Source organism: Oratosquilla oratoria, chromosome 26 (genome assembly GCF_046742065.1).
Source record: "Oratosquilla oratoria isolate Oo_2021 chromosome 26, ASM4674206v1, whole genome shotgun sequence".
NCBI lineage: Eukaryota > Metazoa > Arthropoda > Malacostraca > Stomatopoda > Squillidae > Oratosquilla > Oratosquilla oratoria.
Genome location: NC_134802.1, coordinates 12,813,281 through 12,828,280, shown reverse-complemented (window position 1 = coordinate 12,828,280; position 15,000 = coordinate 12,813,281). Strand labels below are relative to the sequence as shown.

Sequence of the window (15,000 nt, the reverse complement as noted above, 5' to 3'; positions counted from 1 at the left end):
AGAGAGATGGTGTTGAGAGAGGGAGAGAGATGGTGTTGAGAGAGGGAGAGAGATGGTGTTGAGAGAGAGAGAGATGGTGTTGAGAGAGAGAGAAATGGTGTTGAGAGAGAGAGAAATGGTGTTGAGAGAGAGAGGAATGGTGTTGAGAGAGAGAGAAATGGGGTCGAGAGAGAGAGAAATGGGATCGAGAGAGATGGTGTTGAGAGAGAGAGAGATGGTGTTGAGAGAGAGAGAGAGAGATGGTGTTGAGAGAGAGAGAGAGATGGTGTTGAGAGAGAGAGAGAGATGGTGTTGAGAGAGAGAGAGAGAGATGGTGTTGAGAGAGAGAGAGAGAGATGGTGTTGAGAGAGAGAGAGAGAGATGGTGTTGCGCGAGAGAGAGAGAGATGGTGTTGAGAGAGAGAGAGATGGTGTTGAGAGAGAGAGAGAGAGATGGTGTTGAGAGAGAGAGAGAGAGATGGTGTTGAGAGAGAGAGAGAGAGATGGTGTTGAGAGAGAGAGAGAGAGATGGTGTTGAGAGAGAGAGAGATGGTGTTGAGAGAGAGAGAGAGAGATGGTGTTGAGAGAGAGAAATGGTAGTGGGAGGTGGTGTTAATAGAGATGGTGTAGAGAGAGATGGTGTTGAGAGAGAGAGGTGGGGGAGCAACGTTCCCTCTAAGCTGTGCGCATGCGCACTTACGTTTCACAGCGCACATAAAGAAAAAAAAATGTGGGCACGCAAGGTTTTCACATCATATTAAAATCCATTCGATAAAGAAGTTCCACCCAAACATCAACTTATAAATTCTCTAAAAATTTGGTAACATGCCAACCGTCAAGCCAATATTTTTGTCTCTCTCTCCTAACTCTAGCGCTTCCATTGCAAACGAAATGACTTTGCCGCCATGGGTGCGCCGCACATACTTTTCAGAAAAGGCAAAGTTTGCACACTCAAAACAGAAAAAAAATAAAAGGGAATATTGGTGGGGAGAGAGAGAGAGGGGGAGAGGGTATTGAGAGAGATGGTATTGATAGGGGGTGTTGAGAGAGATGGTGTTGACAAAGAAGTGGTGTTAAGTGAGAGATGGTGTGTTGAGAGAGGGGTGTTGACAAAGAAATGGTGTTGAGAGAGAGACAGGGATGGTGTTAAGAGAGACAGGGATGGTGTTAAGAGAGACAGGGATGGTGTTGAGAGAGACAGGGATGGTGTTGAGAGAGACAGGGATGGTGTTGAGAGAGGGATGGTGTTGAGAGAGGGATGGTGTTGAGAGAGAGAGGGATGGTGTTGAGAGAGACAGGAATGGTGTTGAGAGAGACAGGAATGGTGTTGAGAGAGACAGGAATGGTGTTGAGAGAGACAGGAATGGTGTTGAGAGAGACAGGAATGGTGTTGAGAGAGACAGGAATGGTGTTGAGAGAGACAGGAATGATGTTGAGAGAGACAGGAATGATGTTGAGAGAGACAGGAATGGTGTTGAGAGAGACAGGAATGGTGTTGAGAGAGACAGGAATGGTGTTGAGAGAGACAGGAATGGTGTTGAGAGAGACAGGAATGATGTTGAGAGAGACAGGAATGGTGTTGAGAGAGACAGGAATGGTGTTGAGAGAGACAGGAATGGTGTTGAGAGAGACAGGAATGGTGTTGAGAGAGACAGGAATGGTGTTGAGAGAGACAGGAATGGTGTTGAGAGAGACAGGAATGGTGTTGAGAGAGATACAGGAATGGTGTTGAGAGAGATACAGGAATGGTGTTGAGAGAGATACAGGAATGGTGTTGAGAGAGATACAGGAATGGTGTTGAGAGAGATACAGGAATGGTGTTGAGAGAGATACAGGAATGGTGTTGAGAGATACAGGAATGGTGTTGAGAGATACAGGAATGGTGTTGAGAGATACAGGAATGGTGTTGAGAGAGATACAGGAATGGTGTTGAGAGAGATACAGGAATGGTGTTGAGATACAGGAATGGTGTTGAGAGAGAGGGGGGGAGAGGTGTTGAGAGAGATGGTGGGGAGATAGTGTTGAGAGAGAGGGGGTATTCAGAAAGAGAGGTGTTGAGAGAGAGATGTGTTGAGAGATGGTGGAGAGAGAGAGGGGGTGGGGAGAGAGGATGTGGAGAGTGAGTGGAGTATGAGTGAGAGAGAGAGAGAGAGAGAGAGAGAGAGAGAGAGAGAGGGGTGAGAGAGATGGGTGAGAGAGATGGTGTGGAGAGAGGTGGTGTTGAGAGGAATAGAGAAAGATGGTGTTGAGCGAGAGAGATGGTGTGTTGAGTGAGAGAGATGGTGTGTTGAGTGAGAGAGATGGTGTGTTGAGAGAGATGGTGTGTTGAGTGAGAGAGATGGTGTGTTGGGAGAGAGATGGTGTGTTGAGAGATGGTATATTGAGAAATAGATGATGTATTGAGAGAGATGGTTTGTTGAGAGATAGATGATGTGTTGAGAGAAAGATGGTTTGTTGAGAGAGAGATGGTGTGTTGAGAGAGAGAGAGAGAGAGAGAGAGAGAGAGAGAGAGAGAGAGAGAGAGAGAGAGAGAGAGGGTAGGAAGAGAAAGAGAGAGGGTAGGAAGAGAAAGAGAGAGGGTAGAGAGAGAAGGTGAGGAGAGAGAGGTGGATGGGGAGAGATAGAGAGGGGGATGGAAAGAGAGAGAGGGAGCAGAGAGGGGGTGGGAGAGGGAGAGAGACGGTGGGGATGAAGAGAGACAGGGTGGGGAGAGAGAGAGGTTGGGGTGTGAAGAGAGGGGGTGGGGAGAGAGAAGGGGTGGGGATGGAGAGAGAGAAGGGGTGGGGATGGAGAGAGAGAAGGGGTGGGGATGGAGAGAGAGAAGGGGTGGGGATGGAGAGAGAGAAGGGGTGGGGATGGAGAGAGAGAGAGAGAGAGAGAGAGAGAGAGAGAGAGAGAGAGAGAGAGAGAGAGAGAGAGAGAGAGAGAGAGGGTGGGGAAGGTGAGAGAGAGTGAAGAAGGGAGGAGAGGGTGAGGCGAGAGAGAGGGTGGTAAAGGCAGAGAAAGAGAGAGGGAGAAGAGGGGAGAGAGTGAGAGGAGCCAGGGGAGAGGGGAGACAGTGGTGGGGTGCGTGTGTGTGTGTGAGTGAGTGAGGTATTGATTCAATCAACAGAGCGACTTCATTAACTGGGATAAAGTACAGCCTGAAGGAACTCTCGCCGCCCACAGCTACCGATCTCACACCATGAATAGAGATGAGGCAAGCATGTTGTATGTCGTCACCTCTTACTAGTCACTACTTCAATCCCTGGGGACAAGGAGGTGGAGTTGTAGGGGTGGCAAAGGAGTTTAAGGAGAATCGCGGGTAGAAGGCATTGTTGAAAGGGATCAGCATTTTTCATTATTTTTCATTAAGTAGATATTAGTCTTCAATAACAAGGTTATGTTGCGTGGATTAGGTCCGTAAAGTGTCAACAGTCACTAACGTATTCATTGAATAGGTTTTACGCAGTCGGTACCCCATACATAGCACGCAAGCGTTTGTACCTATTCTTTGCACTCGTGTCTGTGTTGCTGGTGCTGCTCTACGTTTCCCAAATGGCTTTGGTCACCGCAGGGCCTAGTTCGATCCAAACAACTACCGAAGACTTCCTCTTCCCCAGGCTATCAGAACGCCTACTGGCGCGAACTCCTCACCACCTTGGATCATCACAGAGGAGTCGCAATAAACATGGCGCAAGGCCTACAAGCGGTGCAAGGTGGTGTAGAAATACCTAATCAATATAGCATACCCCCGGTGATTTATGTCATATTGATGCACTATAAGGGACATTAAAGGTGTCACCAGGTTGTGTATATACAGTATAGTGGTCAAATGTTTTGTTATTGGCAGGGTGCAGCTGCAGCAGCGTGAGTGATCTACATTGCATGACCGAGGGCTGCCCGTAGGCCTACCTAGTGGAGGTATGCAAGCTTTTCGGGTGTAGGTGACGTAACCAAAAGGTGCATACAAGGTGCACAAAAATACATGTAGTCTGTTAGGGGGGGCGAAGTTAAGCTGCTGAATCGGTACATATATGTATATTCATAGTATGGAATATTTAGATAGTGTATAATCAATTGGTGGTGGTGCTGAACTCCTGAGATGCCTATTAATCCTAGTTAAATTGATATAGATATTTTACTTTTGCGATGTTGTGTGTGATTTATTCTTTATTCACATTATTCAGCATTCATTTTCTAAGTAGCGAATACTGGGGGTATTAACTGAAGTTATATCCAGTCAATACTTTAGGGATTTCAGAGACACCCCTACGGACCAAAGTCATACAGTATTCGTTCACGGTAGACTAATGTCCACCCACAGAGAGATGCAGAACCGTTTATTTAATTTAGGCTCCGCTTCTTCGTCATGAGGGGACGTCCTAGGATGAGGTGGATGGATGGGGTGAAGGGGGCTTTGGGGAAGAGGGGAATGTCTGTTGAGGAAGGACGGGAGAGGACAGAAGACAGGGGTGAATGGAGAATGGTTGTATATGGATGATGTTGTGATTGCATGAGGTGGAATGGGCGGGTGGATGGGGGTGAGGTAGTATGTGTGAGCAAAATTTGACGCAGCCCGAAGGGATTTCTCCCCGTCCTCTCATTTTATACAATGGGGGGACGGAGAGGGGGGGTCGTCTATTTAATGAAGCGGCCTTGCTGTGGATGTGCTGTGTCTTGCGACACTGCTTCTGACCCAGGGCCGTGGACAGGGTGCAGGGATGACCCGTCATTCAGGAGGTGCTAAGATAAGAGGGAGGGTGGAGGGGTGTGGAGTGTATTCAGGGATGGAATGGGTGGGAATGATTTTATGCCTTTTTCTTTTTGGCTACCCCCCTTGTAAGGGGGAAGGAGCCTTGGTATATGTATGTATGTATGTTCTTCGTTTTCCCGTGCTCTTGTGCTGTAGGAGAAAGAATGGCACCACCGATTCCTGTGCGTCATTAAAGGTTACATGAGATGGTGTGAGGGTAATAGGAATTCCTGGGGTTCTCCTGTGAAAAATTCGAGGCCAAAGAGGGGGAGGATATGTGCTTTGACCCAGCCATCCCATGATAATAAAAAAAAAGACGTTTGATATACATAAAGAAGAGTAATTTCATGTTGGTTAATTTCTGTAAAGTATTACCGTCCGAAATTTCTTCAACAAAATGTGTTGCAATAAGTTTGTAAAATTGTGGATGCTAAATGACTAAGTATGCTTCAATAGTTTCTAATTGATTTACAAAGTGAAAAGTCTATCTACAAAATATTAAAGCAACTAAAGAATAAAGAAATATAAACGAGACTCGTATGTCATCAGTAAACGCAAGAAGATTCTTAAGGGATATTAAAGTATTACGGGACTGAGGCTATTGACCTCGCTCTGTAGCTTAAAAATTATTATTTTTTTACTCTCTAACTCCTGAGCTCCAGGGGTTCCTGTAGAACTGGATAAATCACCAGGCGTCAACCAAAACAGTCGTAAAAGGAGCCATCGGGCTAAGAAGTGTTTGAGATATGGTGTCAAACTGGATAGACTTCATGGCGAGTGACAGGCGATATTATTCAGCTGCTGAGGCGAAGGACCCCGACCTAACAGGATTTAGACTGATAGCTGAACCCAACTGCATCATCTGGAACCACAAAGGAAATACGTACTTACAAAGTATTACAAATGAAGAGCATACCGACAGGAAACCTTTTGGTCCATAACATGGTCGGATGCAAAAAATATATAAATAATAAATGAATAGATGAATAGATAGCTAATGATGAATAATAAACAGATGATGATAATAAATAAACAAATAACAATAATTTGATAAATAAAGAATAAACATAAATATTAATAAATGAATAGAAAAAAATAAATGACAGGCACTACATCATATTGCTTGTGTTTATCTAAATCAGAGGTTTCCAAAGTGGTCGATATCGACCCCCAGGGGTCGATGAGATCATCCAAGGGGTCGATAAATAGCCAAGGGGTCGAAAGGGGGTCAGTAGATTGCTAGGGGGTCGAAAGTGGTCGGTAAATTACTATGGGGTCGAAAGGCAGTCTTTAAAATTAAATGGTTGGCATGAAATGGTCCTGTTCTCTTCCCGTACTAAAAGAGTGAGAATAATCAAACAACCAATATCTAGACTTGAAGAAAAACCATGTCAGTTCACTCTGAGTCAAAAATCCTCCCCATTCTGTGCATGTAGGGAGAATCTCACATACATACAACCACATCGTGAATGAGCATCAAGATGACGAGCTTGTGTAATATTGTTGGCTTGAATATTACTTATAGTAATATAATAAAGTGTGTATATATATATATATATATATATATATATATATATATATATATATATATATAAATAAATATATAAATATATATATTTTTTTTTAGGCTATCGACTGATGAGGTGGTCATTTAGCCTGGTTTGAATTTGTACAGTCTCGACGTGTGTAATATATAATATCACTCTTAAAGCTATTGGTAAATTATAAATATTTATTTTAAAACACTTATGTTCATGTATATGTGAAAGTATCTGTATTATTATTATTGGAACGCCGTCGCCTTGATGAATGTTGCCATTTTGCCCTTTTATAACGGATCAAAATAAAAAAAATAGATAAATAAACGAATAGAAATAAACGAATAGAATAAGTAAAATCCACAAATACGAAAACTGTGACTATGGTACTTTAGAAATACTATAAGTGATTTATGAGACCCATTAAGAACTACAGTAAAGAATTAATATTAACAAAAATTATAAAAACAATGATGATAATAACAATCATAATGATGATGATAACACTATTGATAACTAAAATTATAATAACAATAATGATAATAATATCAATAACAACAATAATGATATCAATAACAATAATATCAATAACAATATCAACAATAATAATATCAGTAACAACAACAACCAATAATAATATCGGTAGTAACAACAACCAATAATAATATCGGTAGTAACAACAATAATAATAATATCGGTAGTAACAACAATAATAATAATATCAATAACAAAAATAATATCAATAACAAAAATAATAATATCAATAATAATATCAATAACAATAATAACTATCAATAACAATAATAACTATCAATAACAATAATAACTCAATAATAACTATCAACAGCAATAATAAGTATCAACAATAATAATTATCAACAATAATAATAACTAATAACAATAACTAGTAATAATAATAATAATAATATCTAACAACTATAATATCCAACAACAATAATATCCAACAAACAACAATAATATCCAACAACAATAGTATCTAACAACAATAATAGTATCTAACTAATAACAACAATAATAGTATCTAACTAATAATAATAATAGTATCTAACTAATAATAATAATAGTATCTAACAATAATAATAATAGTATCTAACAATAATAATAATAGTATCTAACAATAATAATAATAGTATCTAATAATAATAGTAAAACTGATAATAAACTAATAAAAACAATAATATCAATAACAATAACAAAACTATAGTAATATCAATAACAAAAATATAATATCAATAACGAACTATAATAATATCAATAACAAAACAACTATAATAATAGTAATAATATTACTAGCATTAATAACTAACATCAATAATAATAATCTGACATAATTCGTGAATTAATAGTTTGGGGGTCTATACAGAATCTTAAACTTTACTAGGGGGTCGATGAGCTGAAAAGTTTTGGGAACCCCTGATCTGAATGAATCTTAAAACTTCAGACTGTATATTGTACTGCCTCTGGAGGAAGTTTATTTCATTCATTTGGCGAAGTTTCTATCCACTTCCAAATTTGATCTTCCTGACAGCTTGAGACAATTATTTCTTGTCTGATTCGCATTCAGTGTGAATATTTCGTCACTTTTCATGTTAAATCCACGGTTTTTTTTTAGGGGAAAATAAATACTTTTTTTTATCCTTATTTCAATGTATGATTTTTCTGTACACATTTACGTTGTTGTCCACTTGATTAGATTGAAAACTGGAACGTCCCTTCGTAGTGAAGGATTGAACCGTGATCGGTGGTTCCACGTCGCCACTCCGTAGTCTGGTTACAGGGATCGTTCGTGACGACGTCCCCTCTTTGGACAACCAAATCACTATCGTCTGTGCTGCAACTCACTCGCTGGATTATGTTGCGGTGGGGAACACTAGACATTTTGTACGAAAGTTCTCTGATCCCGGACTTAAACAGAATTTCATGAACTTCAACCTGTGAGTATGTCAGGTATTCTCCTCATCTAAATATATTTCCTTGGCGATTGAATAAACATAATGTCAGTCTTCAATTTCAGAAGACTAGTCGACATGGCTTAACCCTCAGAAGTGAGGAGCTACCTTCGACTGAATAATATCTGATTATAGCCAGAAAAAATAACAATTAGATCCACCGCGGCGCATTGTATCGACTTTTGATGTGCCAAACATAAAGGGTAGGCTAGTTGTTCCACTGAGGGAGGGTCGGACCCCAACCACAACGGGAACTCTAAGTGCGTCCCCGGTGTACTGCGGAGATGTATGTGCATTTGCCTTCAGCCATATCCAAATTTCATTCAGCTGCGACCCGCCCCTTAGCAGAATAAAGTTGTTTGGAGTCACCCACGTCAAGAATTACAGGGCGTCACCGCGCTGAACAGGTCAAGAGATGAGCCTCTTTCAGCCCAAGACGTCTTTTGGTGATTTTTGTTCCGGTGGTTAACGACATGAATTTCTGTTCGATGTAAATCAAACCGAGGAAGAAATGGCACCGCTGCCGTTGCCGCGAGCGACCGAGATCCCGGATGATGAGGTCGGCTCGCGTTAGCCAGAATAAAGCATGCAGTGGCTTGACTTCGGATGAACTTATGGGAATGCCATGAGGAGCTGACGATTTCATTAGCCATTAAGTGGTGAGGTCGGGAATCCATCAGCTGAATAAAATTACTTGGTGACAATCTGAAAAAACGGCTATCACCACATGGATAGAGATCCCAAACGGGGACCGTACTTATCACCCCCCCCCCCTCCATTTTCGAAGAACTAAGTTGTCTAGTGTTTACCGTCACGAAACCTGGAGTATATGACACCGTGGGGGATAAACACACTGGACCAGCCGATCTTGATATATCCTTTCCCTTGTCCGGAAATATGTTTGCTTGCGTACGTGCATGCATGTGCTTCCTTGTATGTTCACCTGTGTGCGTCTTGTAGGACAGATAGGTGTTCTTGTTTTCCCTTTTTCACTCTTAATCTTGAAGTCCCACTGAAGAAAATCGTGTGGTTCAGGTCATGACAGTAAGATGTGAGTGATCGGGGCGAAGGGATGAAGCTTGCGTGCATGCTGCCAGACAGGAGGATGTGATCGCAAGACCTCCCCTCGGAGGAATCTCGGAGTTCAGAACAATGGCAGGTTCATTAACCCCATCGCAACCGAGATAGCGCCGCGGAGATGAACGAAATAGCCTGGCGGCAGGCGAAATAAGATAAAGAATGACACTTGGTGGGAGAGAAGTAGATGGGGATGCGGGCTGTAGCCCCCTTCTCTAGCGAGGACGTGCCACGGAAGCAAGCAAGGTAGCTTGGTGACAGGGAGAGTCAAGTGTAAAGTGCTACCCGGTACGGAAGGGTTTGAAGAGCCATTGTCAGCGAGGGACTCGCACAAGTAACGATGCATTGTGTGTGTGTGTGTGTTGGGGAGGGGGGGGGTGAAGGTCCCTTGCCGACCACCGGTGAAAGCCGGAGTGTCTTTGTCATTTTTCTTTCGGAAATTTCTTATCCTTCTCTTCCTCTTCCTCCTCCTCTTTTGATTCTAGGCGCTGCCCACAGAACTCTTTTGTCAAAGCTTCCTACGCCTTTCCAGGCCTTCTTTTTCCTTACTTGTCTCTCTTCTTTTCATCAGTGTTTCCCTGCTACTTCCTGTCTGTTGATTCTTTCCACTCTCTAACAATCCTTCATTGGCTTAGCCAGTCCCCTCCAACACCTTGCCAGTCTTCCTTGTCAATATTTTCCTGTCCCAGCCGGTCCAATCTGCTCCAATCTGCTCCCTGCCAATACTTTCCTGTCTGTGCCAAGTCCTTCCTCCTCCGTGCCAATCTGTTCCACTGTGGTAGATCCCGCTATCTGCCTTTCTGTGTCCTCGCGTGACCTTTCTTCTCCCTTTCTCTCTAGTCATCATACTCTTTTCTCTTTTGTTGTGTCGTATCACTATTTATTTCTTCTACTGCTACTATTATTTCTTTTTCTTGTACTTATTTTTGCTTCTTTTTCTTACTCTCTACTTCTCCTCCATCACCTTCTCTTCTTTCTTTGTCTCCTCTTCTTTTCCGCATTATCCAGCCTTTCTATAGTTAGTTTTTATCCTTTTTCCCATCTTCTTCGTTCCTCCACTGTGGTGATCAATGAAACGCCTAAGAGACCAAACCATAATTAATCGACTGACACAATAATTACAATATATGTAATATTTATATGGTGCATAATATATATATATATATATATAAATATATATATATATATATAATATATATATATATGTATATATATATATTAATATATATATATATATATATTATATATATATGTATATATATATATATAAATATATATATATATATAAATATACATATATATATGCATATATATATAAATATACATCTATATCAATATATATATATATACATATATATATATGTATATATTAATATATATATATAAATATATATATATATATATATATATAAATATATATATATATATATATATTAATATATATGTATAAATATATATATACATAAATATATATATATATATATATTAATATATATATATATATATATATATATATATACATATAAACGTCGATATTCACTCGGTCCCATTTTGACTGGGAATACCTTAAAGTAAAATAATTGCCATGAACTTCTTTAGATTCGTTATATATTTTCTGTAGAACAGCGAGTCTTAATTTTACCCTTTTATATGCTTTTACTTGTCTGAAATAGTACATATATACATATTTCTCTTTTAACGAACTTCCTGAAGTAGCTTAACAGAAAGCATGTAATTTAATTTTTCAAATTAATTCATATTTTAAGCGCTAAACTCTTAATACTTCACGAAAAAAGAGTACGATATAACGTTAGATCAGTTTATTACGAATTAAAACAATACCTATCTAAAAACAATGGCTGTTAAGGTTCAGATTATGAAACAATCAACCTGCAGTGTACGAAACTACTAATGGCAGATTCAAACCATATTCAGGTTCGTTTTCATTCGGCTTTCGTAGGTAAATTGTTTTTACATTGAAATCAGTGAAGCTGTTCTCCATGTCTATCGTTCGTATTTCGCACGGCTTTCAGTTGTGCGTTTGGAAGAAATCTCTGACGGTCGAAACTAGTACACACGAAATGCGTATTCCAGCCGTGTGAACATCATTATCAATCATTTATGTGGCGATAACAGAGGTAGGAGGGCACTATTTTTGACTTTACACAGTAAAGCAATGGTCATGGGCGACGAAAATTTATTAGAACTTGACAGAATACGAAAAGCTTGTAGAGTCCAAAATTTACCCTGACTTTCTTTTCCTTTGACAGGTGGGCATCCACAATTTTTTTTCGGCTTCAACTCCGTTCTCCTTTTATCTTAAAGAAGATCAATCGCAGTGAGCTCCTTTGCATAATATTTTATTGGCGCAATGTCGGAGCAACAGCTGCACGCGAACTGACCGCATCCTGGATGTATCATGTGAACATGACATTTTGACGGAACGTAAAGGAAACGTAACCGTACGAAGACGAACAGTATAGTGTGAATCGGCTCTCAAGCGTCGTGTACGAAACAAACTATGTAAGCAACCCTTTGTATCCATGGGAAATGATTAATTCACAAAAGCCAAAGCGATAAGGGACTGGGAACATCATCTAAAATATTCGTGGTAATGATGATGATGATTGATGATGATTGATGATGATTTATTATTATTATTATTATTATTATTATTATTATTATTATTATTATTATTATTATTATTATTATTATTATTATTATTATTATTATTATTATTAATAATAATATAATAATAATAATAATAATAATAATAATAATAATAATAATAATAATAATAATAATAATAATAATAATAATAATAATAATAATAATAATAATAATAAGTACCAAATAATAGATAATAATAGTAGTAATGATAATAGTAATAATAATCTTATCGCTACTGGGATGAGAAAGATAAAACTTGTACGCCCAAAATAATATGTAACAGTAGTGTGGTCTCAACAGCTAAAGATATAAACCAGGTTGAAAGAGAACCAACCACACCGGTTCCTAGCATAACGCACATATACACATGTACGCACGCTCACACACACGCTAATGCACACACACACACACACACACACACACACACACACACACACACACACACACACACACACACACACACACACACACACACACACACACATGCATTCACACACGCACACACATTCATTCACACACGCACACACATGCATTCACACACGCACACACATGCATTCACACACGCACACACATGCATTCACACACGCACACACATGCATTCACACACGCACACACATGCATTCACACACGCACACACATGCATTCACACACGCACACACATGCATTCACACACGCACACACATGCATTCACACACGCACACACATGCATTCACACACGCACACACATGCATTCACACACGCACACACATGCATTCACACACGCACACACATGCATTCACACACGCACACACATGCATTCACACACGCACACACATGCATTCACACACGCACACACATGCATTCACACACGCACACACATGCATTCACACACGCACACACATGCATTCACACACGCACACACATGCATTCACACACGCACACACATGCATTCACACACGCACACACATGCATTCACACACGCACACACATGCATTCACACACGCACACACATGCATTCACACACGCACACACATGCATTCACACACGCACACACATGCATTCACACACGCACACACATGCATTCACACACGCACACACATGCATTCACACACGCACACACATGCATTCACACACGCACACACATGCATTCACACACGCACACACATGCATTCACACACGCACACACATGCATTCACACACGCACACACATGCATTCACACACGCACACACATGCATTCACACACGCACACACATGCATTCACACACGCACACACATGCATTCACACACGCACACACATGCATTCACACACGCACACACATGCATTCACACACGCACACACATGCATTCACACACGCACACACATGCATTCACACACGCACACACATGCATTCACACACGCACACACATGCATTCACACACGCACACACATGCATTCACACACGCACACACATGCATTCACACACGCACACACATGCATTCACACACGCACACACATGCATTCACACACGCACACACATGCATTCACACACGCACACACATGCATTCACACACGCACACACATGCATTCACACACGCACACACATGCATTCACACACGCACACACATGCATTCACACACGCACACACATGCATTCACACACGCACACACATGCATTCACACACGCACACACATGCATTCACACACGCACACACATGCATTCACACACGCACACACATGCATTCACACACGCACACACATGCATTCACACACGCACACACATGCATTCACACACGCACACACATGCATTCACACACGCACACACATGCATTCACACACGCACACACATGCATTCACACACGCACACACATGCATTCACACACGCACACACATGCATTCACACACGCACACACATGCATTCACACACGCACACACATGCATTCACACACGCACACACATGCATTCACACACGCACACACATGCATTCACACACGCACACACATGCATTCACACACGCACACACATGCATTCACACACGCACACACATGCATTCACACACGCACACACATGCATTCACACACGCACACACATGCATTCACACACGCACACACATGCATTCACACACGCACACACATGCATTCACACACGCGCACACATGCATTCACACACGCGCACACATGCATTCACACACGCGCACACATGCATTCACACACGCGCACACATGCATTCACACACGCGCACACATGCATTCACACACGCGCACACATGCATTCACACACGCGCACACATGCTCTCGCACATATGCGTGTACTCACGCATGCAAATGCGCACACGCATGTACACGCACGCACATGACCACACGCATGCACGCGCACACTCATGCACGCGCACACTCATGCACGCGCACACTCATGCACGCGCACACTCATGCACGCGCACACTCATGCACGCGCACACTCATGCACGCGCACACTCATGCACGCGCACACTCATGCACGCGCACACTCATGCACGCGCACACTCATGCACGCGCACGCACATGACCACACGCATGCACGCGCACACTCATGCACGCGCACGCACATGACCACACGCATGCACGCGCACACTCATGCACGCGCACACTCATGCACGCGCACACTCATGCACGCGCACACTCATGCACGCGCACACTCATGCACGCGCACACTCATGCACGCGCACACTCATGCACGCGCACACTCATGCACGCGCACACTCATGCACGCGCACACTCATGCACGCGCACACTCATGCACGCGCACACTCATGTACGCACACACGCTTGCATGCACAGCATGCACGCACACACACTTGCATGCACAGCATGCACACTTGCATGCACAGCATGCACGCACACACGCTTGCATGCACAGCATGCACGCACACACGCTTGCATGCACAGCATGCACGCACACACGCTTACACGCACAGCATGCACTCACACACGCTTGCACGCACAGCATGCACTCACACACGCTTGCACGCACAGCATGCACTCACACACGCTTGCACGCACAGCATGCACTCACACACGCTTGCACGCACAGCATGCACT

The 15,000-nt window shown here is 42.0% G+C and overlaps 1 protein-coding gene across 6 annotated transcripts in view; it reads left to right on the top strand.

The window, feature by feature from the left end:
• Positions 1-15,000, top strand: part of LOC143039384 (glycoprotein 3-alpha-L-fucosyltransferase A-like) — a 324,950-nt gene that overhangs the window by 6,581 nt on the left and 303,369 nt on the right. For 4 of the 6 annotated variants that reach the window (XM_076209309.1, XM_076209310.1, XM_076209318.1 and 1 more), the window contains exon 1: positions 8,178-8,206. The exons of 1 other annotated variant lie outside the window; for it this stretch is intronic. In XM_076209309.1, the coding sequence (XP_076065424.1) occupies positions 8,193-8,206 (14 nt within the window). In that variant the 5' untranslated portion in view covers positions 8,178-8,192. Of the gene's footprint in view, positions 1-8,031; positions 8,207-15,000 lie in introns of those variants that run through there. One more of the 6 variants, XM_076209319.1, reaches the window with a different exon arrangement.